This window comes from Ornithodoros turicata, unplaced genomic scaffold, assembly GCF_037126465.1.
Source record: "Ornithodoros turicata isolate Travis unplaced genomic scaffold, ASM3712646v1 Chromosome49, whole genome shotgun sequence".
Taxonomy (NCBI): domain Eukaryota; kingdom Metazoa; phylum Arthropoda; class Arachnida; order Ixodida; family Argasidae; genus Ornithodoros; species Ornithodoros turicata.
This window is the reverse complement of record NW_026999379.1, coordinates 466,452-494,001: the sequence shown is the minus strand read 5'-3', so window position 1 is coordinate 494,001 and position 27,550 is coordinate 466,452. Positions and strand designations below refer to the sequence as shown.

The 27,550-nt window shown below is 44.8% G+C and overlaps 1 protein-coding gene across 4 annotated transcripts in view; it reads left to right on the top strand.

Annotated features, from left to right (window-relative positions):
- LOC135374244 (venom metalloproteinase antarease TserMP_A-like) overlaps positions 1 to 27,550 on the top strand; it is a 155,959-nt gene that overhangs the window by 88,247 nt on the left and 40,162 nt on the right. For 2 of the 4 annotated variants that reach the window (XM_064607245.1, XM_064607243.1), the window contains exons 6-11: positions 8,172 to 8,290; positions 8,523 to 8,597; positions 8,689 to 8,831; positions 9,625 to 9,674; positions 24,186 to 24,294; positions 26,487 to 26,654. In XM_064607245.1, coding sequence (XP_064463315.1) covers positions 8,172 to 8,290; positions 8,523 to 8,597; positions 8,689 to 8,831; positions 9,625 to 9,674; positions 24,186 to 24,294; positions 26,487 to 26,654 — 664 coding nt within the window. Of the gene's footprint in view, positions 1 to 8,168; positions 8,291 to 8,522; positions 8,598 to 8,688; positions 8,832 to 9,624; positions 9,675 to 24,185; positions 24,295 to 26,486; positions 26,655 to 27,550 lie in introns of all 4 variants that reach the window. The other 2 variants (XM_064607244.1, XM_064607242.1) reach the window with 1 other exon arrangement.

Genomic DNA, 27,550 nt, shown 5'->3' with positions numbered 1-27,550 from the left:
ACTGACTCGTCGAGTGGCTTATTCTTTCTTCGCTTTGGTTCGCTTAAAATTCCATAACAGTCCTTAAGTTGCCTTGCCTGTCGCACCAACCTTTCCGAGGTGGCGAAAGAGTCGATGATGTTATCACGGGATCAAGAACTCGAAGCTAGTGTGAGAATGGCTGTGCTTTTTCTTTTCTTTTTTTTTTCGAACGACTTTGCTCCGTCTGGTATTTCTCGTTTAGTTCATTCATCAGAGTTCGATAATCGTCTTCAAGGAATATGTGGTGCTCGCTTGTACTGGTTTGTGCACTGTGCTATAGGTCTACTTCCAGTGATTCCCCGACTTTAGTCGTAAGCTTTTTCTGCAATTTCGCGATTTTGTTTCTACCATAAGTTCGGCGCCGTTTGTAGTTTTGCCTCCTATTTAGCGGGCTTTGTCCAACTGCTGTCAAAACGGCGTTTAATGCCGCTACATCGGTGTGATCTTCCTGACAGGAGCCGGACGTCTCAGTTCCCAATTCATTCGCAGACTCTACTTGTTCACGTTCTTCTTTCGCTTTACGACACTGTATGTAACAGCCCGGGAAAAGTCTGTTGCCAGGTATAAGCTTCAAAGAGAGCAACTTTCGAGCGAGTTTTAACGAAATGACGTTCGTCCCTCGTCTTCGAGACACGTGCCGAGACAATGGGTCCATACATTTTGTTGGGTGCGAAAACAGACGCGTGCTTCTTTACGTATACCTGATAGTGGTGCCCGCATATAACTCGTGAAGTGCAACTTGGCTTAGCTCGAAGTACGAATAGTTCTTGTTCAACCTCAGGAAGGTCCTCAACGTTCTTCGGTATCCTATGCGAATACACAGTTTGATGGCACATTGATGGTCCAAGAGAACAAGGTGGAAGGGCCGCACCTACAAAGTAATATCACAATGTTTAAATGATGTGCAGCGGACTGTGATAGTGTGGCACTCGAAAAGAAAGCAGTAATCATTCAGATCAAGAGAGGGGTCCCTAGATGATGTTCCGTTTACAATTTGCCGCAGAGTTAAGAAAACCTTTGTGCCCACCTTATCTTACACAGCTTACTATAATTATATGTTACGTTATGTTTGAGAACCATGTAATTCTACTAGTAGTAATCTAACCAGCACAACGGCTAACCTGGTTTGCCTCACTAACCTTTCCTTTTTCCTTTTTAATAAACATACCCCCCTCCCCACCGACACCACCACCACCACCACCACCATATACTGAAAGTGTAAATGCAGAGGGCTAGATGGTGCTTGTCAATTTTTGTGTGCAACCCTGCGAAATCAAGCATCACGCTTATTAGATACCCGCCAGCCAGCCACCCCGTCAACTTTTAGAGCATTGCAATGATTGGATATGCAAAGGGCCCGACTTTTTCGGGTTAAATGCCTTTACCAGATTTTGGAGAGAAAATTGGGTACTATTTTTGAACCTGTAATTCGGGGTGAAATTGGGTGCTATTTTTGAACCTGTAGTTCGGGGTGAAATCGGGTACTATTCAAAGAATCGGATGTTGTCAGCTTACTTGTTTCTTTCTGTTCAGCAAGCGCCCCGTATGGCTAGAGGTGCACATATTGATCAAACATGCATTCTTCGCGACTTATAGTCACAAGCACTACACAATTTAACATTAAATGTGCTTCGCGTAGTTTATCGTTGCACTCAAATAATATTTTCGTCAGAAGTGTACCCATGTGGCTACTAAATCGTGTACGTGATACATAATACAACCTATTATGTGATTAGAATTCGGTGAGAAATCGGGTTTAACCCGAAAAAGCCAGACCCTTATATGCACCTCCCGTAGAAATATGTTTGGCTGCAGTACAGCGCAAGAGGCATCTCAAACAAAGCTGCATGTAAAGTGTAACGCTTGCCTTCCCGACTGTCACTTGCGGGATGGTACAATTCCGGTATTGCATCTCTTGTTCCGGCTTCCATAGCTTCAGAAATCGCGTGCGAATGCTCGCTTCCAAGTAGCAGACGACAACAAACGGACGTGGTGCTGATGCAGCATCGATGGGCTGCCGCGAAGAAGCGAGCGCGAGGTCTGGCGATCAGACCCTAACTCCTCCGGACACCAAAGTTCAAGAATTATTTTCTCGTGAATAAAAAATATACTTTTCTAAAACTTGCTCAGTTTGTTCCATGAACATGATAGTATATTCTAACACTTGCCCCATATTTTTCTGTTGTCCATAATTTTTTTTATATTCGAGGGTGAATTTGTCATTTTTCGAGTTCGGCCTGAGTTCCCGTATTTTTTTCACCCATTTATCATGCTTGCCAGTGAACGTACATCTCTTCGATATCTCGTAGATTAAAATATTTTTAAACACCGTTACTCGAAGTGTAGCGGGAAAAAAAATAGCAAAAGTTGAGGTTTGATTCGCCTTTCACACACCTGTGGCATCACATACGGTGAGTCATGAGAGCTTTTGAGTTTTCAGACACGTAGGCCAACACTTCTTCCTTGTCGCAGTGCAAAATTATTCGAGATTTGATCCTGATTTTTGCGCTACTATTTGTTTCGTACATGGGTGGTCAGAGGCAATTCCGATTCTTTTAAATGTACATTCTTAGACAAATAATTTTTTCCACGCGGCTAAAACATTCAGCATAGTGTTTTCTCGTGCTAATAAATAATGTGTGATATTTTAAAATAAAATCGACGATGGTCGAGTGTCACCACCGGGACGTTTGGCGAGGAATGACTCCCCAGGGGTTCTTTTTGTAGCGGTGGCACTCAGTAGTATTAAATAGGCATGCTGGTGCCCCGTGATCACTTCCTCCGCAACGTATGCACTTGAATTTCTGACTTGCCTGTCTTGGTGGAGTTCCTTTAGGCACTCGACCGACGGGACGCTGTCGACTCTTTCGGTCGATGATCCGGTTCACTGAGCTGTCCGGAGGCTGACACAGTTCCATGGCATTCTTGGTTGTCATCTCTACGGCGAACGCAAGTGTAGTAGCTCTTTCAAGGATCAATTCCCGCTCAGCAAGCAATCGCTTTTGTATGCCAATGTCCGTAACACCACATACCGGCCTGACCCGTATCATCGTATCCAAAGTTGTTCTGAATTCGCAGAACTGAGATAGTTTCCTCAGTTCAGCGATAAATGTAGATACAGTTTCATTTTCCTGCGGGGCACGAGAGTTGAAACGGAAACGTTCCACAATTTCAGAAGACTTCTGGGCGAAGTGACTGCTGAGTGTTGCTACTAGTTCCCCGAAGGTCTTTGTGCTCGGCTTAGCCGGGGCCAGGAGATTCCGAATTAGCCCGTAGGTTTTCGGTCCCACAACCGAGAGAAAAATACCGGTGCGCTGATTCCCGTCTGTAATCTTGTTTCCGACGAAGTACTGTTCTAACCTTTCAACGTAGTGGCACTATGGCTCCACGTCTGCATCGAAAGCTGGGGTCCGAAAGTAGTCATCTTGCTTCCTCGCTCCGGAGAATAAAGGGAAATGCAGTCTCGTCGGATCAGATGTTTTCAGACGTGCGGTGACTGACGTGTGGTCGCGTACTTGCGTACAGTATCTCATCCTCGTCGCCAGTTGAAGTGTATCCGAGTGAGTTATAGCAACATAACACATTTAATACTAATCAATAGGGCTACATGTCGAGTACGAGCGAGTGGCTCCGATGCTCGAAGGAAACCGACTTCTTGCGAGGTGAGAGTTCATCCCGACAGCGGAGGTGCACTCTGAACCGATGTTATGGGCGCCCCTAATGTGGGCCTCTCCGTGTGGAATGCACCATTGGCGTGGAATGCGGTTTAAAAGACTATCGTCTTTTAAACCGGATGTCTGGCACACAGCAAGAAGTAAAGCAGATTTCTACTGAAAACGTCTGCTCACTTCTTAACACAATAAGAATAATGATTCACTACACGGGGCAAAAGATATGTTCCTCAAACTATCCCATTCTTAATGGAGACACATTTTAAATAAAAAAACTATAAGGGCTATAGCCATGCTATTTTCACTTTATCATCTCTTGGCCGGCGGACGTTCTTGGCCATATGTTGCTCAACAGTCAAATGACTAATTAGATAAAAATCGTTAATTAACTTTTTAATTGTAAAAGCTACAAAGTTGTCCCAATGAGAACATCGGTTCCTTTCGGTGACGAGATATATTAGCCGTTTTCAGAACAAAAATTCGTTCGGTTGATCGTCCGCAAAATATTCGTGGAGGAACACATTTTTTTCTTTATTTCGTTCATTGCGCATCTTCTTGACGCGTCTTTCTTTCACGGAAGTGTTTATGTATTGTACATTTAACTACTTATTTTATTTTTTAGCTTTCACCAGCGTATCGCGTCAAGCGATGTTGAATTAATTTGGAACATGTCCACTTTAGTAGCCAGAGCAGCTGTTGAGCAGCACAGTGAGAACGTAGCCTGTGTGTGTTTGTCTTTTCCGCCGCGCCCCTTGGTTTTCGTCCCTGGTGCTACACATGTTAGGGATAGGTTTTAGAATCGGTAGTTCCAGTCAAGTGACAATTACTTTTCAGGGGATTAGGGGGGGGGCAGATGAAAGATATGGTTTAAATTGTTTGGTGGGCAAGAATTACGTAACTTCACACAAAAACTACTACTACTACTAGGACGTAAGAGTGGTTCCAAGTCTAGCTTTCTTCTGTTCCTGCCATTATCGCACAAGATGTAGTATCTGCTATGATCCTTTATATGAGAGGTATGTACAGTGCAACCAACAGATGCTATTTACAAATCTGTGTTTCCTACTGTGTTGAAATGGGGCAATTTGTATCTGAGAGCCATAGTGAAACACAGGCTGCCAAGGACAGAACACAGAGAGCAAGGCTGCGTTTCAACAACAAGTGGTTAGAGAAATTCAGGATAGATGCAATATGTAAGCATTCCGCTGTTCGATTTGCTTCTGTCCCAGATACGTTATCTCAATGGGGACGCGGGAAGGTATATAACGTTTTTTCTTCTCTGTGATTCTGTTGGTTAAATTGTCATTTGTTTAGCAGTGTGTGTATATATATATATATATCCTAGAGTCTGAAAAATAGATCAGGTGAGGGCTAGCGGTTGTGCTGTAGCTGTATCATCCCGTCCTTGGGTGCTGGTGTTTCGCTATGACCATGTTTGCTATAGCAAAAAGAAAAAGGAAAGAACGACCATAGAAATACACGGAAAGAGCGTCGAGGAAAGCTACCTGTTCTAGTACTCACATGGAGGCAATGCAATGAGGAAGTGTGTTCCATTCATGAACTGTACATAGTAGTGCAGATCACAATGGCAACCGATTATTCAGATTTCGCGGGAACTATTTTGTCTTTTGGAGCTTTGATTGTCTAGCCTATTACTGGCGCGTTATGTGATTCCCCACTCGAGATATTTTAAGATTGCTTATCCTGTACAGTTCATTAACTTTGAAGCTGTACTGTGCTAAGATACTAAAAGAGAATTGTCATATCTGCAGTTGAATTTATAGGAATAGTTTGTAAGTACATTCCTTGTTGACATTTATATTTGCACCAAGTCCTAACATTGCGGATTAATGGAAAGTGTAAAAAAAGATATTTATTTTATTTCCATACCCGCGGCAATAAAGAGTTTTATTTATTTTAGTGAGATATTCCCTTTTCACAAGACATAAGTTGCAAGGCAAACGGTAGTAGTGGCACAATGATGGTTGACTCTAGCATGGTTTTTTGCCACTTCATATATATTTAATGTTATTCATGTGCACATGTATGACTAGGAAGGTACAGCATGTGCATAAAAAATAATTTCGTATGCAGCCTCATATATGGTTCAGAAGATTAGACGGTGGAGTACATAGACACTAATAATTGAACAATGGAGCAATGTACACTATGAAATTTGTAGCTCCCAGTCAAATGCAGGTTTCACAGAAAAGCTGTATGCCCATTTCAAATTATCGTCGTAGGATCCCAGACGGCTTTGATGCCAGATGCTTGTCAATTATTGCCTTTTTCTTTTCTTTTTAGTTGGTTGCTGTGTGTGAGTGTACTTCCTATGTTATTGAACTTCCGGTTCCAGGAAAGCCAGCGGAGCCTTGAAATAAAGAAGTACATAAATATTAGATCCACAAGCATGTATAATTGACTCCATATGCGATGGTTATGCTAAAGCATAACTTCCATGAAGGCTTTAGTTACACGGGCCCTGTAACTGCTGGCCTTTGCGAATCGCTTGATAACGTGTCTCTAACTGTAAAAGTAAGAGGCTGACGTGAATGCTGCAGACACGGTTGGATTTTACAAATCGCTTCTCATGTGCTACATGGTAAATATTAAATACGATATGTGAAACAATTCCTAAGTAATTATTTAATTCAGAGGCTGGCCAGCGAAGTCCCCCATTACGACAGTCACATAAATTGCTTCTAACATGCACTTTCACGCCCCATGGGCTGAGTTGTGAGTTGGAATAGCACTCTACAGAGGGATAAGGTGCACCTACTGATTGGATTTCTATTACCTATGCTATGCCCTAACTCTTCAGACACCCGAAACAACATCTCTAAGTGTTGCAACATGTGCTCTGCTTTTTCTTTTAGTCTGCATGGTGTGCAACCACATGGCTACTGGAACGTTCGCGTGCATGTTTTGGTGCTACGGTGCCCATTAAAAACAAAATCCAGATGTTAGACATGAAATGCAGTAGATTGTAGCGTACTACACAACGCAGCATGACATAGGAGATTGTGATTCAAAGACAGCATCTAGAAAGTGCACAGAACCCCACAAAAAGTTTAAAATGTGATTGGTATTTTGCTTGAAGTCGCTCGTCGTGTTTGTCGACGGTGTTACACATTGATAAATTGTACGTAAGACTTGTTCCATAGCATTGTGCAGTTTCTCAAATACATAGCATGCTTTTTTCCTCCAAAAATAAAACGTTGCGGCATGTTCTTGCTACAACAACTTTCAAAGCGTCAATCTATTTCCTGAAAATAATTGACCCTACACTGGACAAGCGCTGTAAACGGGATAACGCAGACGCGACTTGATACAACTCGTTCGAGCACACCAAACACAAACGGCGAATTCCAGTCACAACATGGCACAGAGCTTTGTTCACGAAGGAGTTCGCAGTGCGCTGCACTGTTTACTCATCGCGGAACCAGTGGAACATGGATGTCCGGAATCTTCAAGCATAGATAGGTGAAGCCATGAAAAGGCGAAGCTGGAATCCACTGACAAGTACGAAGGCGCGTACATGTAGCAATGTCCGTTCTAGTGCATCTATACCTCATCAACATGGCTGTGACCATGTGTGTTTCGGAATGAATTATCTGTGCTTTTTTTACGTGGTACTGTACCGAACTGAGAGAATGAAGGTGCATTTTGGGGAGATTTGGATGCGGGCTTTCAGAATATCACAGCCGTTTCGACTATTTGGGATATCGGCATAGCTGTTCTTTATGGAGACGTGATAAAGATAAAGTGAATTCGCATCCTGCTGGCGTTAGCAGTAGAAAGAGGGTGGGTCTCACATCACATAGGCATAACAGTGGCCTATCTGAATGTATCGTTAGACGAAACTGTGGAAACATCTACGTGGAGCAACCTAGGAAATAAAAACCACGTTTGTCTTTCGAAGAAAACTCTGTATGACTTGTGTGTGTTACGACGACAATTTAACATCCGACTGGATGAATTTCTGAGCGAGGGGCTAACGAGACCGAAAGCTGATCCTTGCATTTATTTGAACCGTGAGGAAGAAATTATCGTAGGAATATATCTTGATGACATCCTCAATTTGACTTAACGCGAGGAGAAGGTCAAACCTTTCACAAGACACATCGGAAGGCAAGCCACGTTTTGTCTATAAGAGTTCATAACAGTTAACCTGTAGTGCATGAAGTGACCGTAGCCGCGGGAAATGAAGTCGGTCAGGACATGGGGAACGACAACGCTCCCAAAGCTTTAATGGCAGAACGGCAAGCATCTCCAACACCAGACACGGGACGTGCAGAATACTGTACAGAAGAAAAAGGACAAACTGGCCAACAGCCCGCTGGAAGCAATACATTGCCATAAACAAATCTAACCTAACATATTGACCATGTTATGAACCAGGCCTACTCAAAGAGATGCTACCACCGTGGCGATGGAATCTTAGTTTTATGTATTATGTCATTCCTTCTTTGACAGAAGAACGCAATGATCTGACGCTTGATCCAGAGGTTCACGTCGTCTTCGATTCGACATATGTGAAGCAGTACAACTACAATACGAATGATATTATCGTTTACTTCGGAGCCGCCCTGAATTCTGTGAGTAACTTGGAATGCGCTTCATAAACATTTTGCGCGAACACTAACGGAAACAGCTGTGCAGCCTGTATTGATGATTTAAGGAGCGTTTTAGCTGCGGTCAACCAAACGGCTACATTACATTTTAAAGTGCCAATTTTATCTCACAACAACACGTTCAGTGGAGTGCAATGCGACTGAGTGTCATGTTTCAGTGTTGTTTGAGTTATTTATGTTTCCCTTCTATTTTCAGATTAATCTGCGATATAAAACAATCGAGTCAATAAAAATAACAATACGTGTCGTTGGGTTTACATTTAATCACGACGTAAGTTAACTTGGTCTTTGTCATAATATCCGTTTCCACGTAGAAGTGTGAAAAGCTAACGTAATGTGGTGTGTTTTCCGACCAAAAATAGGTTCTCGATGAGCCGTACATACGGCGAGTCCGGGGTACTACGGTAGGCGACTTTACCTCAACACTGTACAGCTTTGGGAACCATTACAGGGTCAAGCAGCCAGAGTTGTTCGAGCAAGTGGATTTGATGGCATTGATCACAGGGTGCGTATAGGCCGCTATGCCGCCCAAAACTGGGCAAATTTCTCGGCCATGACACGATACCGACCGACGCAAACGAAGGCCCTGCGAGAAATGTTTAGGACAGGGTCTCCTCACCGCAACTTATTGCGCAAGTAGCAGAGTCATGCGCTATGTAGCTGTAACTCCTTTTTTATTCAAAAATTTTAAAATTTTAAAACAAACAGGTGCTTTCCCAAATTAGCGTTATTGAAGATATCTTACACTAAGTCACGCGTGTTTATTTCCGTTGTTTTTTGTTTGTTTTATTTCCGTTTCTTATTTATTTATTTCGTTATTGTTTTATTGTTTATTTCCGTTTATTCCGTGGTTAATCCGTTTCCGTGACTCTATTTTTCACACGAGTGTGACGCGCGTTCATTTGGGTTGAGTTCAGGTACCATCGCTATTTTCGAAAAAAATAGACTGCGGGGCTCCGCTACGCCAAGCACAGCTGGAGTACTGAGCACGCGCAGTGAGACCACTTACCGGAGCAAACGCTTGGGTACCCGAGTCTCAAGCTGCCAAATTATCCCTGAATGTCATAGCCTATAGCAGCGATTTCGCGTGAAAATTTTCCGTGCTTAATATCGTTTAGCATGCAGTTTTACTAGAATATTATCCCTTATTAATACACCTTATAATAGCCCTTATTAATACACACAAACAAGCACACATACACGCAAACAATTCCTAATACAAAACCATTTTTTGGCTGTTGAATGTGGAGTGAAACGTCGTCACGTCTACAAACTGTTTGACTGTTTGATTTGTGCAGGAGAGACCTGTGTGCCGTATTGAACAACAGGATCCTATGCAACGCGAACGGTGCGTGGTTTTGTTTATTTATTATCATCTCTCTCTATACAGCACATGTTTCCTGTGACACCATGAATAGTACAGCTTCGTCCAACCCTATCTTAAACACGTCGAGGGCCTTCGGAGCAAGAGGGGCGACACCCTAGCGGTATTAAGTGGAATTATGGGATGAGAACGTTGAGGGTTGTCCTGCTAGCGTCACAGGGGTGCTCGTCTCCGCGCTTCGAACGGACGGTGACTCTTTTGTGGATAGCTGTTATCTACTCACCCTTAGTCTGCTTTCGATATTTTTGCGGGTGATTGCGATCTCTTGCATCTGATTAACGATTAGCAGCTATGTCAAGAAAAATGTCACTGGTATGGGATTCAGTGGCATCACATTAGTTGTTATGAAAAAAAAAACGGAATTAAAGCAATGGAACAATAATAAATGCGAATGCATGGCAGCTTTATTCAGTTGCTTAGAGCACTACATTACGCGCCATGTTGTATCACATGTTTGCGATGGCTTTTCGACGTTCTGCATAGCTTTGTGTTGAAGGAACTCCTGTTGGGGACGAATGGACACCTTTAGTGTCTTACGCATACATGAACATAAACACGGCAAGTGTTCAGTAAGAGCAGAAATAAAATGATACGACGGAGATGGAATAATGGATAGTGCTTGTGAAGGAGTGATTAACGGATCGTTTACAGTTCATTGCCATTACATGCTGCTTCAAGAATAGAGGAAGTCTGTTATGCGCGTGAAATCATCTTGGTTTGTTGTGAATTGTTGCATCTGAATGCACGAAGCCTTTCCCACGCAGTCAACAGAAAGAAAACGAGAATTTTGACGCAACTGATCGCTTCACAGTGATATCAGATGGCACAAGCACGCGTAGTCACGCGTAGTCTTCTTGGATGAACGTTCAGTCTTGGATCCCCCCACTAACACAATCATACGCCTGGCCGAAGTCGTCCTTAATGCAAATTCTTTTGAGTTTAATGGGGCTGTGTACAGGCAGAAATGTGGTGTTGCCATGGGTACCAAAATGGGCCCGCCTTTTGCAAATCTTTTTATGGGTTTTGTTGAAGGACGTGTCTTCACCTACTACGATAAGCCCAAACCTGAATTCTTCAGACGTTACATCGACGATATCTTTGGTTTTACAAGCATGCTATCTCTCACCAAGGTCCAACAGTTTATAGATTCGTTTAACAACTTCCATCCTGCTTTGAGATTCACGCACGAAATTTCTCAGAAGGCGATTAAGTTTCTTGACCTTACTATATCAGCTGCGTACTCTACGCTACAAACTACTACCTATTATAAAGAGACAGATTCGCACAATTATCTCTCTTATTCTTCATGCCACCCACGGCATGTTAAAGACGTTATCCCCTTTTCCCAATTTCTACGGCTACGCCGCATCTGGAGTGCTAGTTCTGACTTCTATGATCAGCTGCCCAGAATGAAACGTTTTTTCATCAACATGGCGTCGGCGACTGGTTGACAACTGGACAACACTAGAGCACACCGAGGGAGGTCGTTCAGCCGTGACGTCACATGACGCGATATCAGTTAGGCTCCTCCTAATGGCCAAACTCTCTCTATAAACGGCTCTGCCAGGGACTGCCGTTGGGCGCCCTTTCTCGCAAGGGCGCCCCGTGCGGCTGCCCCTCTTGCACTCCCGCCTCGATGGCTGCGGATTATCGTCCGCTGTTTCTGTCCCACAAAGTGCCTTTATTTGTATGAACAGGTATTTCCAAGCCACAAAGATGCAGTCTGCTGTAGCTGCACCAAACACGAACATGACATGAACATTGTTTCTGAAGTTCGAATGGTATGCCGAAGCACCTCGTCGTTCGTTGGTAGCTGATGTCTCAATTGGAAGATTTCACAGTTGAACAACAGTGCATTGACTGCATAGGCGCTCACATTCACAGGTCGAGCATGACAGAGAACATGTCCATATCGCTTTGCTGCTTGAGCAGGCGTCTGGTTCACCCGTCACAGAGGAACTTGTGCATCTGGTATGCCGAAAGATGAGATGCCTCAACCGCTCAGAGTGGCTTGTGTTTTCTGAAGCAGATATCACTTGAATGCTTACCTGAGCAAGAAAGATCAGAATAGAAATCAGAAAAGTGAAAACCAAAAATTTTACGTGCCGAAATGATACGTATATGCCACAGGTGTGGTGCACTGCTATGCTAAGCAGAAGAATGAAGTAGGAACTGAGCCATCGAGTAGGTAGTGGAAAAAACACAATTTTTTGTCCTTCTTGAATCGCTGTCGGAACAAGCAAGCGAAGCAGATCTGCCTTCCAGTTATCTATCATTGAATTGACTTGCAAGTATCCACGGGGCCCTCAGTTTTTCAGAGTCAATATTGACACCATGTTATGGGAAGGACACTAAAAATCATCCAACCGGTACTGGCATAGATGCTTTGCTGGCGTCCCTGCTGCTCCCACCATATTTCAAAATTTCACGCCGAGTTGCTCCGGCATCACCGACACCAGTGGAGTGCAGCTGTAGCTCCCACAGTGTCGCCACAAAAACCACCGCCCCCCTTGGCCACGTGATCATCCGTAGGAAATCGCGAAGAGCGAGCGGGAAAATGGCGCCAAAAAGCGCGCGCTGACTTGATCGAACTGCGCATGTGCTCTGTGTGCCCTCCTCTATACCCTCTCACTCGGATGCTACCTCCCCCCTCTGTTCCCTGCACTTCGCCAGGCCATCTGCTAATATGATTGGGAAGGACAAAATGAAAAACCAGAAAACGAAGGAATGCACATGTACAAGTTTATTGACACGGTAAACATATAAACAAGAAGCAACATTTGTTACACTATTGCTACACTATTATTACAGAATACTGCAGAATAAATAAATGAAGAATAAATACTGCAGAACAACAAAAACCGTGACTATCATATTATACAATCTTTAAGGGAACGTTTTCGGTTCGGAGAAAATATATTTTATTATACACATACAGAGCACGTAATGAAGCGCAGGAATCATTCGCTTCATCCCAGCATAACTGTCGATTTTTCAGGTGACAGCGGCTGCATCCTTGGGGATCGCAGGACCACGAACAGCTGTCGATATCTGAATGAAAAAAACAACCATTTAACGATATGGTAAAGCAGAGCATAAGCAACGCTAATTGGCAAAACACGCTATATAAGGCATGCTATCGCTACGCACCATTGGGGAAGCCAGGAGTACACGATACATGATGCTTTCCTTTTCATGCACACCAGTGTATTACACATGACATGTTCAAATAGCAGAACAAAACTCAACTACAGCTTTTTCCGCCGTTATTAATCCTCTTGTCGTATATTTTAATCCTTATACCATAAGATTTAATCCTTTTGCCATCGGAATTAATCCTGCATTCATTAATTTTAATTCTCATTTCACGTAATGTAATCAATTTCTCATGAAATTTAATCCGCGTGGCTATGTGTGGGCTACGTGACTTTTTTTTTGTATTTTGGCACAATTCCCATGTCTACGGGTACTGCACATGTTTTTCATTATTAAAGTGGGTTTCTGCACCATAATGGGATACTGTATAGGACTGCCAATCTGGATTATGATATTGTGGGACTATTTCCATGTGTGCGGGTATTACCCATGCTTTTCATTAGATATGCGGGTTTCTGCACTGTAATGGGATACTGTGGTACTGTCGATCTTGACTACGATATCCTGGGTCTATAAGGGCGTCTACGGGTATTCCGCATTCTTTTCATTAAACATGCGTGTTTCTGCACAGTAATGAGATATTGAGGGACTGCCAATCGCAATTACGATATTGTGGTACTATTCCCATGTCAATGGGTACTACCCATGCTTCTCATTAAAAACGCGGGTTTCTGTACTCTAATGGGATACTGTGAGACTGTATCTGGACTACATTATTGTGGAACTATTTTAATGTCTACGGGTATTACCCATGCCTTTCATTCAAAATGCGGGTTTCTGCAGTCTAATACGAGGGGCGTTCAAGTCAAACCGGGAGTCTTCATTTTTCGCAAAAGTAAAATGAGCTTACAGGCGAGAAATTAGTTTTATTTTTCAACGTAATCTCCAGCTGCACTAATGCACTCGTCCCAGCGTTTCACGAGGGCTTGGATGCCAGCAGCGTAGAAATCCTTACCGGCGCGTAGCAGCCATGCTCGGACCGCATTCTTGGCCTCGTAGTCGCAGCTGAAATGGCGGCCCCCAAGGATCGCCTTCAGTGGCCCGAAGAGATGGGGGGCGAGGTCTGGACCGTTAGAGGGATGTGGCACCAACTCCTAGCCAAGTTCCTGTAAGGTGCGTGTCGTGAGATGCGCGGTATGCGGGCGTGCATTGTCCTGTAGGAGGAGGACTCCTTTGGTTATGAGGCCCGGCCGCTTTTGTTTCATCGCCTTATGCACATCCCTGAGAACCTGGCAGTAATATGCACTATTGATGGTGGTACCCCTGGGCAGAAAATCAACATGAACAACGCCAGCCTTGTCCCAGAAAACCGTGGAAAACTTGGATGTTCTCAGGAACTCGGACACTGGGTCCTGAGCCGCCCCGGCCGGGATCGTCCTGCACTGATGTACGGCCGTCTCGGAACTGTTTCACCACTCAAATGCTTTGCTGCGGCTAAGTGTATCATGGCCATACTGAGCCTGAAGTCTTGTGTGAATTTCAGATGACTTTACGCCTTTATTGACGATAAACTTCATGACAATTCGCTGTTCGGTGTGCGCGCTCACCTCGTTGTCGGCCATCTTGTCCAGCACGTGTCTTCTTCTTTGCACAAACTTTGGACCACCACGTGGTGAACGCGAAGGCCTGTCGCGTGTGAAAATGACGAAAAAGAAGTAGCGCGAGCCATTTGTACACTCAGGAGACAGAAAGTCCCGGTCTGACTTGAACACCCCTCGTAGAATACTGTGGGGCTGTCTATCTGGATTACGACATAGTGGGACTATGGCAGGGGAGGTACAGTAAGCGGGTTTCGCCGCCGCGAAAATAGTGTCGCCGCTGGCGTTTCCCGCCAAATTCCGGCTATTTGCTTTCCATTGGCTCCGGTCCCCCACGTGACCTTTCTCGATCATGATTGGCTGAGGCTCATTTAACCGGTGGATTCGCCCGCGTTCGTTTCTCCGAGGCGCCGACCCGTCTGGCCGTTGTGTAGCTGGCGTCTCACGTATGTGAGCAGACGGTGATTTCGTTTCGTGGATTTCGAAGATGTTCGAGCCATGGACGAACGCCTGAATGAAAGGTAAGCAGACAAATGCATGATGCATGTCAGTGACCAGACGTTTAATACTGTCGCCTAACTGTGTGCGTGGAGGTACGCCTTGTCCCGTATTACATCGCTTTCTGCCGGTTATCAGTCATGATCAGGTTGATGATTCTGCGTCCCGTTAGTTGTTGCGTTTTGTTCTGCTATTTGAATGTCTCTGATGTTTAATACACTGGTGTACGTGAAAAGGAAAACAGCGTGCATCGCGTACGAAGGGCTCCTCGAATTTTGTAATTAGTTGACATTAGGCGCGTAACGATAGCATGTCTTACAGAGCGTATTCAGCCAATTAAGTGCTCGGTTTTACCATATCATTAACAGGTTCCTTTTTTTTTTCATTCAGTACACCTACAGCTGTTCGTGGCCCTGCGATCCACGAGCATGTGGCCCCTGTCACCAGAAAATTCGACAGTTGTGCTGGGATGAAGCGGATGGCTTCTGCGACTCATCACGTGCTCGTATAATAATATATATGTACTTTCTCCAAACCGAATAGGTTCCCTTAAGGATTGTATAATATGATAGTCACGCTTTCTGTTGCTCGGCACTATTTATTCTTTATTTATTCTGCAGTATTCTGTAATAATCGTGTAGATTTACTTGCATTCAAATGTTGCTTCTTGTTTATATGTTTACCGTGTCAATAAATTTGCACATCTGAATTCCTTCGTCTTCTGGATTTTCATCTTATGCTTCCCGATAATATTAGCAGATGGCCTGACTAAGCGTTCGGAACAGGAGGGAGGGGGGAGAGAATTCGAGTGAGCGGGTGTGGAGAGGGCACGCTGCGCACATGCGCAGTTCGACCAGCCAGCGCGCGCTTTTTGGCGCCGTTTTCCGGCTACTTTGTCGTGATTCGTTACGGATGATCACGTGGTCAGGGGGGGGGGGGGGGCTGTGGTTTTCGTGGCGGAACTGTGGAAGCTACAACTGCACTCCACTGATTATGGCGCTGTCTACGGGTATTACCCATGCTTCTCATTAAAAACGGGGTTTCTGCACTGTAATGGGATACTCTGGGACTATCAATCTGGGTTGCGATATTGTGGGACTATTCTCATGTCTACGGGTATTACCCATGCTTTTATTAAAAACGCGGGTTTCTGCTTTGTAATTGCACTGTAATATGATACTGTGGTACTGTTGATCTTGATTACGATATCCCGGGTTTATAAGGGCGTCTACGGGTATTCCGCAAGCTTTTCATTAAACATACGGGTTTCTGCACAGTAATGGTATACTGTGGGACTGTCAATCGCAATTACGATATTGTGGTACTATTCCCATGTCATGGATATTACCCATGCTTCTAATTGAAAACGCGGGTTTCTGTACTCTAATGGGATAATGTGGCACTGTGTATCTGGCCTACGTTATTGTGGGACTATTCCCATGTGCGTGGGTATTACCCATGCTTTTCATTAAATATGCGAGTTTCTGCACTGTAACGGTGCACTGTGGAACTGTCGATCTCGATTACTCTATCCTGGGACTATCAGCATGTATACGGGTATTCCCCGTGCTTTTCATTAAAAACGCGGGCTCTTATGGGACACTGCGGGTCTGTCAATCTGGATTACGATAGTGTGTGAGTATTTCCAAGTCTACTGGTCTTACCCATGCTTTTCATTCAAAATACGGGTTTCTGCACTGTAAGGGATACTGTGGGACTGTCTATGTGGATCACTGTATCCCAATACAGGGCAAAACCAGCATATTTAATCAAAAACTTGGGTAATTCCCGCACACATGGGAATAGTCCCACAGTATCCGGCTATACTGCAGAATCCCGCATTTTGAACAAAAAGCATGGTTAATAACTACAGACAGGGAAATAGTGCTACAATATCGTAATCCAGATTGACCGACCCGCAGTATCCTATTACAGTGCAAAGAACCGCGTTTTTAATGGAAAGCGAGAGGAATATCCGTATACATGCATATAGTCCCAGTATATCGTAATCAAGACCGACAGTCCCGCATTATCTTATTACGGTACAGAAACCCGTATTTTGAATGCAAAGCACCCGTAATACGCGTAGACATGGGAATAGTGCCAGAATATGGTAATCGATATTCAGTCCCACAGTATTCCATTAGAGTGCAGAAACCCCCCGGGCAGCACAGCGGGTTGGGAAACGATCGGGAGTCCCCTGGGGCGACTGGTTATTTGCGGGTGCCCACTGGATGTCGAGCACCAGCCCGTGCCGGCCCTGTAGCCGACAAAGCTCGCGCCCGTCCCCGATGCTTTTCCTACGCATCACGCACGGCGTAGGTGTTATGCCAAACGCCGACAAAGTTCGCACCCGTCCCCGATGCTTTTCCAACACATCACCGACAGGGCTGTGGTTACTCCAAACGGCGACATCGTGCCAGGGCTCTGCTCGTGCGCTGTGCCGCGCATGCGCAGCGTCACTCCTTCATGCAGTATGCAGGTTTGACGGTTGACACTCGACGGTGTGCGTCTGCAACGTATTTGAAAGGCACGTTCGCATTCTCCTATTATCTGTGGCATTATTGGGGTACGAACCTGTATGTGATTTTGGTTTCTGTCGAGGCCATAGGCTTCGGGACATGGGGTGAAGATTCCACGCTCATTTAACGTCACTGTGTTGCTATTGCGTTGCGAACGCGCACATCTCGATGGTACCCTCTCTGTCTATATATATATATCTCTATAAAAGCAGAACCTGCTGCAATTGCTAATCACGCGAGGTGCTAATGCCACTGCTGATACAGACGGTTGATGCGTGAGTCTTGGTCATAGTTATTGTAATTTTGCAGCTTTCGGAATATCTGCGTTCGAGGTGCAATATGGGAACAGCTGCGAGAAATGATAATTAGATTCCTCACTTTTGATCATTCTCTAGAAGGTGACCGCAATATATTATTGACGCTGGTTGACTAAAGAGGACAGTGTAATCTCTTGTTCAACAACTAAAGTAATGGAACGCTTCATCGAAAGAATTTCCCAGGAGAAAGGAATTGCAAAGCCAAACTTTCCTGAACTCCCAATTAAGACATGCAGTGAGCTACTTGATCTTGAAACGTCACTGTCAGATGAGCAAGCCAAAGTATACCTGGTAAGGCGGTCGAAAAAAACTGTTCCCCGTTGGCGCACCAATATCGGTCCCGCCGGCTGTGCTGCCATTTCGAATGAAAAGCATGGGTAATACCCGTAGACATTAAAGTAGTCCTACAATAACGTAATCCAGATACACAGTCCCACAGTATCCCATTAGAGTACAGAAACCCGCGTTTTTAATGAGAATCGTGGGTAATACCCATGGACACGGGAATAGTCCCACAATATTGTATTCAATATTCACAGACCCACAGTATCCCAACACAATATAGAAACCCGCTTTTTTAATAAAATAATGGGTGATACCCGTATACATGGGAATAGTCCCACAATATCACAACCCAGATCGACAGTACCAAAGTATACCATTACAGTGCAGAAACCCCCTCCTTTAATGAGAAGCATGGGTAAACACCCGTAGACAGCGGCATAGTCCCACTATGTCGTAATCTAGATAGACTGCCCCACAGTATTCCACTAGAGTGCAGAAACCCGCATTTTGAATGAAAAGCATGGGTAATACCCGTAGACATGAAAATAGTCCCACAATAACGCAGTCCAGATACACAGTCCCAGAGTATCCCATTAGAGCACAAAATCCCGCGTTTTTAATGGGAAGCAAGTAATATCCTTTGACATGGGAACAGCACCACAATATCGTAATTGCGATTGGCAGTCCCACAGCATCTCGTTACTGTGCAGAAACCCGCATGTTTAATGAAAAGCATGCGAAATACCCGTAAACACCCATATAGATCCAGGATATCGCAATCAAGATCGACAGTGCCATAGTATCTCATTACAGTGTACTTACAATGTAGAAACTCGGGTTTTTTAATAAAAGCATGGGTAATACCCGTAGACATGGAATAGTGCCACAATATCGCAACTCAGATTGACAGTGTCAGAGTATCCCATTACAGTGCAGAAACCCCCGTTTTTGATGAGAAGCATGGGTAATACCCGTACACAGCGACATAATCCCACTATGTCGTAATACAGGTCGACAGCCTCACAGTATTCCATTAGAGTGCAGAAACCCGCATTTTGAATGAAAAGCATGGGTAATGCCCGTACACATGGAAATAGTCCCGCAATAACGTTGTCCAGACACACAGTCCCACAGTATCCCATTAGAGTAGAGAAACCCGCGTTTTTAATGAGAAACATGGGTAGTACCCATTAACATGGGAATATTACCACAATATCGTAACTGCGATTGACAGTCCCACAGTATCTCATTACTGTGCAGAAAACCGCAGCAGCATAGTCCCACTATGTCGTAATCCGGATAGACAGCCCCACACTATTCCATAAGAGTGCAGAAACCCGCATTTTCAATGAAAAGCATGTGGAATACCCGTAGACGCCCTTATAGACCCAGGATATCGTAGTCAAGATCGACAGTACCACAGTATCCCATTACAGTGCCGAAACCCGCATATCTAATGCAAAGCATGGGTAATACCCGCACACATGGAAATAATCCCACAATATCATAATCCAGATTGGCAGTCCCGGACCCATTGCTGTGCAGAGACCCGCGTTTGTAATGAAAACGATGGGTAAAACTCATAGACATGGGAATAGTCCTACAATACCTTAATCCAGATTGACTGTCCCACAGTATCCCATTATGGTGCAGAAACCCACATTAATAATGAAAAACATGTGCAGTACCCGTAGACATGGGAATTGTGCCAAAATACAAAAAAAAGTCACGTAGCCCACACATAGCCACGCGGATTAAATTTCATGAGAAATTGATTACATTACGTGAAATGAGAATTAAAATTAATGAATGCAGGATTAATTCCGATGGCAAAAGGATTCAATCTCATGGTATAAGGATTAAAATGTACGACAAGAGGGTTAATAACGGCGGAAAAAGCTGTAGTAATGAAAGATGGAAGTGACTGAAAAGGTTAGCCAGGCTGTAGGACTCGAACACACATCTTCTGGATTACCGGTCCAGGGCTCTACCAACTGACCTAAGCTTGTATGTGATTGTCCCTTCTATGTTGTTCCAGCCTCAGAACATCAGTTCTCTCTTGTTTAAGCTGTAGTAACGCGATACAGAATAGCACATCCACCAGGTCATGACTGATGACCGGCAGAAAGTGATGTAATACGGGACAAGGCGTACCTCCGTTATGCACACTGTTAGGCGGCAGTATTAAACGTCTGACCACTGACATGCATCATACGTTTGTCTACTTACCTTTCATTCCGATGTTCGTCTAATGCTCGAACATCTTGGAAATCCACGAAACGAAATCACCGTCTGCCCACATAGACGCAAGCCGCACAACGGTCAGACGGGTAGCCGCCTCTGAGGAAACGGACGCGAGCGCATCCACCAGTTAGATGAGCCTCAATGCCAACCATGATCGAGAATGGTCACATGTTTGGACCGGAGCCAATGAAAAGCAAGTAGCGGGAATTTGGCGGGAAATGCCAACAGCGACATTATTTTCGCGGCGACGAAACCCGCTTAGTGCCTCCTCTGCCGACACGGCGGCAGCCCCTTGCGCGCGCCACGGAAAGTTCATGTTTTCAAACTGACTAATCAGCACTTGCATACCACGGGTGCGGCCACGGGAGCCAATGCGCTGGTAAAGGTTGAGAAGTAGCGCTTCGGTGTAGAAGTTTTGGGGTCGGATTCACAAAGAGCTCGTGCGACGGAATCTGTCGTATCTCCGTCGTACGGGAAAGTTACGACGAAGTGTAGATTCACGAAGGGCGCGCTTCGCAAAATCTTCGCAGCTTACGGCGGAATCTTGCGAGAGCTCCCGAGCAGTCACACGAAGAAAGATGGCGGCGTTATTTGGCAGTGGTGGATTTGGAGACTGCAAACAAGGACTCCGTAATACGCGCCAACTCATTGCACTTTGCCACAGAACCTTCGAGACCATCCTCGAACTGACATTGAGACACTTTTTTCAACAAATGCTTCAACTTTGTGCTCCGTAAAATCGGGTCGCAGGGATTTTTGAGGCATCCCCTACACCCCGCTAAGACACCCCCAACACCCCTCCAAATTGTCTGCAAGAAAGGAAAAGAAGCCATAAAAGCTGCAAAACTGGGTGCCACACATCGCTTACGAAATACCCTCACCCACCCAATCTATGTGCTGTGTCATCGAACGCGTTTCGCCTGTCATTGCATGGCGTCCGTTATGGCTACAGAATGACCGAGTGCACGTGCAGCAACAACTTCGTCTTCTTCTAACGGGACGACTCTTATTGGTGCGATTACAAATTTTCGTCATCGTTATCATAGCGAAAACATATTCTCGCACCCTTTGGCTGTTTCTCTCCGAGGTGCACGTGACAGGAAGCGAGCAACCTCCTCTTCCTCGTCAAAGGGTGTACCCTCTCCACTACGATAGCTTTGTGAATCGCGCTTACGAAGCCGTCGTACGCGCGTCGCAGGCTACGACGTCTTAGCGCATCTTAGCGCACCGATGTGATCCCATAGATGGATAAGGATAACAGAAACGCAGAGAAAACATGTAAACAAAACTTCGAAGCACATGTGCGCCGCGTTCCTGTGTGCCCGATGTCGTCTGCTCGTCCGCGACGCGTGGCGCCCTTCGCGGTTCCAAAACGAAACTCCGCTGTCCGAGGGATCTCCGCGATGGCGTCAGGCCGAAGGAGAGAAGAGACGTGCGCAAGTGGCCGCTGCCAGCGCGACAAAGAAAGCGATGTGACTAAATGATGCAAGTGGCGTCAGTCCACTCGTAAAGGGCGTATCTGTGTCACAAATACGTGATTCTGGCGTATTTTGAAAAAAATGTTCGAACATGGGTTATGTAGATAAAAATACATAGATTGAGGATGAGAAGATGGAGTGCACCACGCCTAGATCGTTTTCGTTTATGTCCGACAATACACCTCTCCCTGTTTGTAAACAAAAGACGTCATAGTGTTCGACAGCGCCACAAATTTGGTAGAATTGATCTACGCTCGAAGCTAGAGGTGAACAAGGTCGCGTCCGAAAGCAACGGTCTTGAAGGGATTACGATATGTCCCTAAAAGGAACGCGACCCTCGGTCCTGCTTTTCTTTCAATGGGAGGCAGCGAACACGTACCCGTTCGTGGAACCCAGCCCTCTCCTTCCGATTTGTTTCGGTTTCAGTCTGTCTACCAATGTCATGATGACGTTTCTCTGGTAGAGGTCTATTCGAACGCTTTGCATCTTACTACCTGTGGGCGCACAATGGTTCAGCTTCATTTCAAAGGCAGCGGTTCTTACTTCCTGAATAAAATACTGTCATTGATTGAATATCACGTTTTATGGCAAAAAATGCCATGAAGGAACCAGAGAGAAATCAAGAAAATATGTGGATGTAAGTGAAAAGCGGGTTAAATAACTTCGAACTTAAGTTACTTTGACAAAGTTACCTGAAAAAGGAACGAGTTCCTCTAAAAGTTACCACGGCGCAAAAGTACCGAGTTAAGTTACCAATAAAAGCAACTTAGTTACAGTAACGAGTTACCTCGAACTCTGCAAAAATTAGGTGGCCGAGGGTTGCAGTTGCCATTTTTTATGTGTGCTTTGTTTACACGACGAAATTGCCTTTTTCCCGGGAAAAGATATCCTCTTACCGAACAAGGAGGGGAGTGAACCCCTGGCCGTGTGATCGCGGGTGTCAAGTGACAGCACCGAGACTATGGCGTGTGGAATTCCTCCACACCTGGACTGAAAAAAAAAAAAGGTGCAGCACAAATAAAACTAACAATGGACCAGACCAAGAAACGCCAGTCATGCTTTGGAAACAAGCGTGTGCGGTCTTTGCTTTGCTTTTTGTAGCGCCCCTGTACTGTCGTTCTGCTATATATTCCATCACACCCACAATCTCTCGAATGCAAAAAGAGATTCCCTTCCCTACTATTTTTATTGTTGCCGTGCTCCCTTCGACGTCTGTTAGGCATCTGCCCGTCAGCTCAATATAGCTTTTTCTACAGCTGAATGGAAAGTCATAGACTACCCTCGACGGGCGGTTTACCTCGGGATCTTGACGCTTAACAGAACATTATGCCTTATTTTTGTTATTTACAATCGCAGGCAACCCTGATAATTTCCTGTTGTGTTCACAAACAGCATTTACTTGATACCCTTGTGCCACTTTTTTCAGTCTGTGAGATAGACCATGAATATATAGAATAACTATAAGCGTTTCTCTATTATTCAGCACTTGCGTAATTCTCGCACCTCTATTGAACTGTTTAACAATCTTCGAACGTACACTAACAAGCAGTTCTATCGTATACCCTGCATGCGTGAGCCTTGTTTTCTGCCTGTTAAATCCTCTCTTGACCTCACGTTGACACGTTCTGGAGATGTCCTCTTTAGTCGCACGCTGTATCACATTCCGTTTTACAGTTTTCGATAGAGTTGACGAAGGAGGCATACACGGTTTTTTCATCCTCTTCTAGTATCTCCAACATTCGATCTTGATCTTTTGAATGTATAAGCAATTCCAGGAATTTTTCATCAACCATATCTTCTATGGTAAACTCTCTGTTCGTGTTTTTAGTGCTTATAAATGAATGTTTTAGGTACCGTAATTTCATGTGTATTAGCCGCGGCTAACTCGCGATTTCGTTTTCTCACGGGCGCTCTGTGGCTTATGCACCGGTGCGGCTTACCTGATGACTGTTTTCCCCTGGTATTGTCCCGATACACCGGTTTTAACGAGAGGGCCGACAGTGTCGCTGGAACAGCACCGTCCTGCCGATGCACGAACAGTAAGTAACAGGGGCGCGTCCACATTCGAGTAGATTGACTTTCCCGCGGTGCCTCCCGCAAAGCAGCGAAAGTGGTGACAGTGATTCGTGTCTTCTGGAAGACCCATGGATCCATGAAAAACACGCAACAAGGGCGCAGTCCGATCTTGGTAGAACATTGAACTGAGCTCGGTTGTGATGGTTTAGAACAGCCTGGATGAGCATATTGCGAATGCTTGGCAGTCACCTTCCAGTGCAACGTATTTGTGTGTTCATCCCATACTGCCGACTCCAGTTTTGCTTTTCTGTTCCGCGTTGTACAGTGGGGAGACATTGATGGGGGTAGCTAAGAAATAGTCCATCTTGAAAATAAAACTGAAGTGCGGTACTCGTAACCAAAGGGAAGGCTTCCTCCGCAGGTCTGGCCTACATAGGTGGGGCGTGCGGGAACCAGAAGACATCTGTAGTAGAAGACACGCCGTGGTCTTTCGACGTCGTCCGCACAATGGCGCACGAGTTAGCGCACAAGTAAGCCATTCTTAAGAATCGGTATAGAATTTGAACCTAGTATAGTGTACGTCCATGCGGTTCCTCCTTGCTACAATGAAAGGACGACAACTGAGAAAATGCCGGGAAGTATACCAGTGACGCGACTGTCGCTGACACCTGTGCTGCCCTGGTGTTTATCTGTATGCGCGTAATACGGAAACAAAACGAAGCGCTGGACAATGCGACGTGGAGGACTTTCTTTGTCATGTTCGACAGAGAAGATACCGCAACCGTTTCGCCCTTTCATACATTCTTTCTTTCTTTCTCTCTCTTCTTTTGTCGTGGGAGATAAGACTGCCAGATTTGGTGCTAGTCAGGAATACTACCTGGTCCCCGCGTATAAAGCATTTGCAGTGAACTTCTTTACGTGCTTCATAATGTGAACAGGCTCGGTTTGGGCACAAATATGTTTGTTTATGTCTCGCTACGTGTCTTTTTTATCATTTATGTGATATATGGTGCTTATTGGTTGTGAGTCTGGTGACAATATTGGTTAACTTGATATCAGTACGATTGTATGTTACCATGTAACTGCTTGGACTCGGGATGGCTGTTGCTAAATAGATAAAATGAGGGATAGGACAAACACGCAGCTCAACTGAGAGTATATCATAAATGTGGACCAGCTGGTGGCCAGACTCCTTAATGTAATAATAATAATTGGGGGTTTACGTCGCGAGACAACTGAGATCATGAGCGACGCACTTCTTAATGTGAAAAAAGTGAAGTAAAAAAGGCTTTTCACATTATCGAGTTTGTCCACCAACCCTATATAACATGTAAGGTGGATGTTGAACACCACGCAACTGCGGCATTCAAGAAAGTGATCTTCATGTTTAATGTTGGAAACAGGGCCTTCTGCCACTCCGTTGTTCTTCCTGCGCAATCGTTTTATTTTAGCGGGTGCTCAAAAACACACACATACGCACACGCAGAAAAAAGAAACACGTTATGCCATTGCCCAACCTTCTTTAAGTTGTCCAATATCGAGTGGATATATCGAATAAGGTATGATCGCTGGCTTACCGAAGACCCTTTCTTTTGCCTCTTTATGTCTCGTTAATATGACTAGTTCGTTCTAGGCCCCAGTTTTGAAGGATATATATAAATATATGCAATCAAATAATGTTTGTTGCTGTGTTAATATATCACTTCCATATCTCAAAATAATTCCCCAAGTCCTCCACACATGAAACCAAACAGGTCACGTAAGATCTCCCATAGCTCCTTTTTGATGCCTTGTAGGATCCTACAAGTCTGCTACGTAGCCGGATATAGGCATTGTAGTGTCCTACAACTCTCTAATATTGCCGAATATGGGACAAGTAGGACACCACAACTCTCCTACATAGCCTAATATGAGACATGTAGGATCATATGACTCACCTATATGTGAATGAATATAGGACATGTAGGATCCCACAACCTTCCCACATGATACAAAATAGGACATAAAGGATCCTACATCAATTTGTATAGGATAAATAGGTTCGCATACAACCTATTTGGCTTTTTTTCAACAGGAGGTCGAGGTGGTGGGTTCGAATCCGGCTGTGCTGTCCCAGGTTTTCATTGGGTTTTGCCGGCCCAGAGCGAGTATACTACCTGTCCCCCATGCTTCCCATTTGTCCACGTCTGTATGCCGCTTTTTGCCACAGTTGCGTCGCGCGCTAACACGGCAAGAAAATAGGCGACTTCCTGTTCGACTTGTACGACATGCTCATAGTGTGTATCGGGTCGTCGCCAGCAAGGGCACGAGGTTATGTAAACGGCGATATGGAATAAACTGAACACTGCATTTCCAAAATTGTGGGTCGTGGTCAACTACCTTACATAAGCTTCTGGTTCTTGTGGAAGCTTTCATCGAAGGCGTGCCTCGCAAACCAGCTGTAACGCCACGATGTAATCTAATCAAAATCGTCCCATGTCATTAACTCTTCAGACGGCGATGGATGACACGTGGGCCTTCACGGCAAGCAAGAGTTCTGCATTATTATTATATCTGTATATTGCACTTCCTGTCTGTCTGTCTATCTCTCTGTCTCTCTGTATTTGTGGCTTATAGTTCTGCCGTCTCAACCAAATCAATCAAATAATTCGTTGTTGAGTCATCACGATTTAATTGCTAGTTAGATACGAGTAGTGAACTGAGATGTGCCATGCTGTTCCAGCTTAGGCTGCGTTCATGACGGGCAAGGACCAAGACAAGATCTCATCGGTCATCCCGGAGCCATTGACTGCCCCTGGGACTGGGGTTACATCATGAGTTATATTCAGAGAGACACAAAGGAATACCACTTCTCCCCGTGCTGCGTTGCTCAGATCGAATACTTAGCCCGGTAAGAAAAAAATAATTCTCTTTGTTTGCCTTCATAATAGGGATTCTTGTGGGCACTGTATCTAAGGATGCGGATTCCTGCCCACGTAAATAATATAGCTGTTGTTAGAGAAAAAGGTGAATTTCTTTCAATTTATCTTTGAATTTGTTTTTGAATTTCGCGATACCCGACCACTGGACTTCCGTTTTCCGGATATATTTTTCCATAGATTCCGGTCGGACGGGGATGATCAGCGTCGGTTCTGTTTTGAAATGTCAGAGTCTTTAAGGATATTTAGTCTAGAAAATAATTGTCCAAATTCAGGTTCAAATATTTGTCCAAATTCCAAACACTGGAACATCGTTGTGCGCGTTTCCTATCGACTCGCTCCGCACGGTCAAATGGGGAGGAGGAACAGAAGACGACATCGGCAATGTCATTATGGTTCAAATGGGTGACCGCTCTTCTACTGAGGTCAGCGCTAACAGGTTTTCTTTTCCCTTTTTTGTTTTTTCTTTTTCGTTGCTTTCTCCCTGTCAAGTGGTGAATGATGGAGGACTTCGAACTGCCTATGGAATATCGACACGTGTTGCCACTTTCAGAGTGGAAAATTGTGAATCTGCAGAGATGCAGAATGATGAGCTGTACCTGAACCGTGATGTGCCTTACATGTCAGCAGGCGCCAACGTAACCGGCGTTGTCGGTCATCATGTGGTAACCAAACAAAAGGCACCGCGACTGTTCCAACGAAATCAAAGAAATGGCGTGTCTTTTATATATATGAGGGGTGTACAAGGCAAACCGGGACTTTTCATTTTTCGCTAAACTAAAATGAACTTACAGGCTAGAAATTTTCCAACGTAGTCTCCTGCTGCACTAATGCACTTGTCCCAGCCATGATCGAACCGCATTCTTGC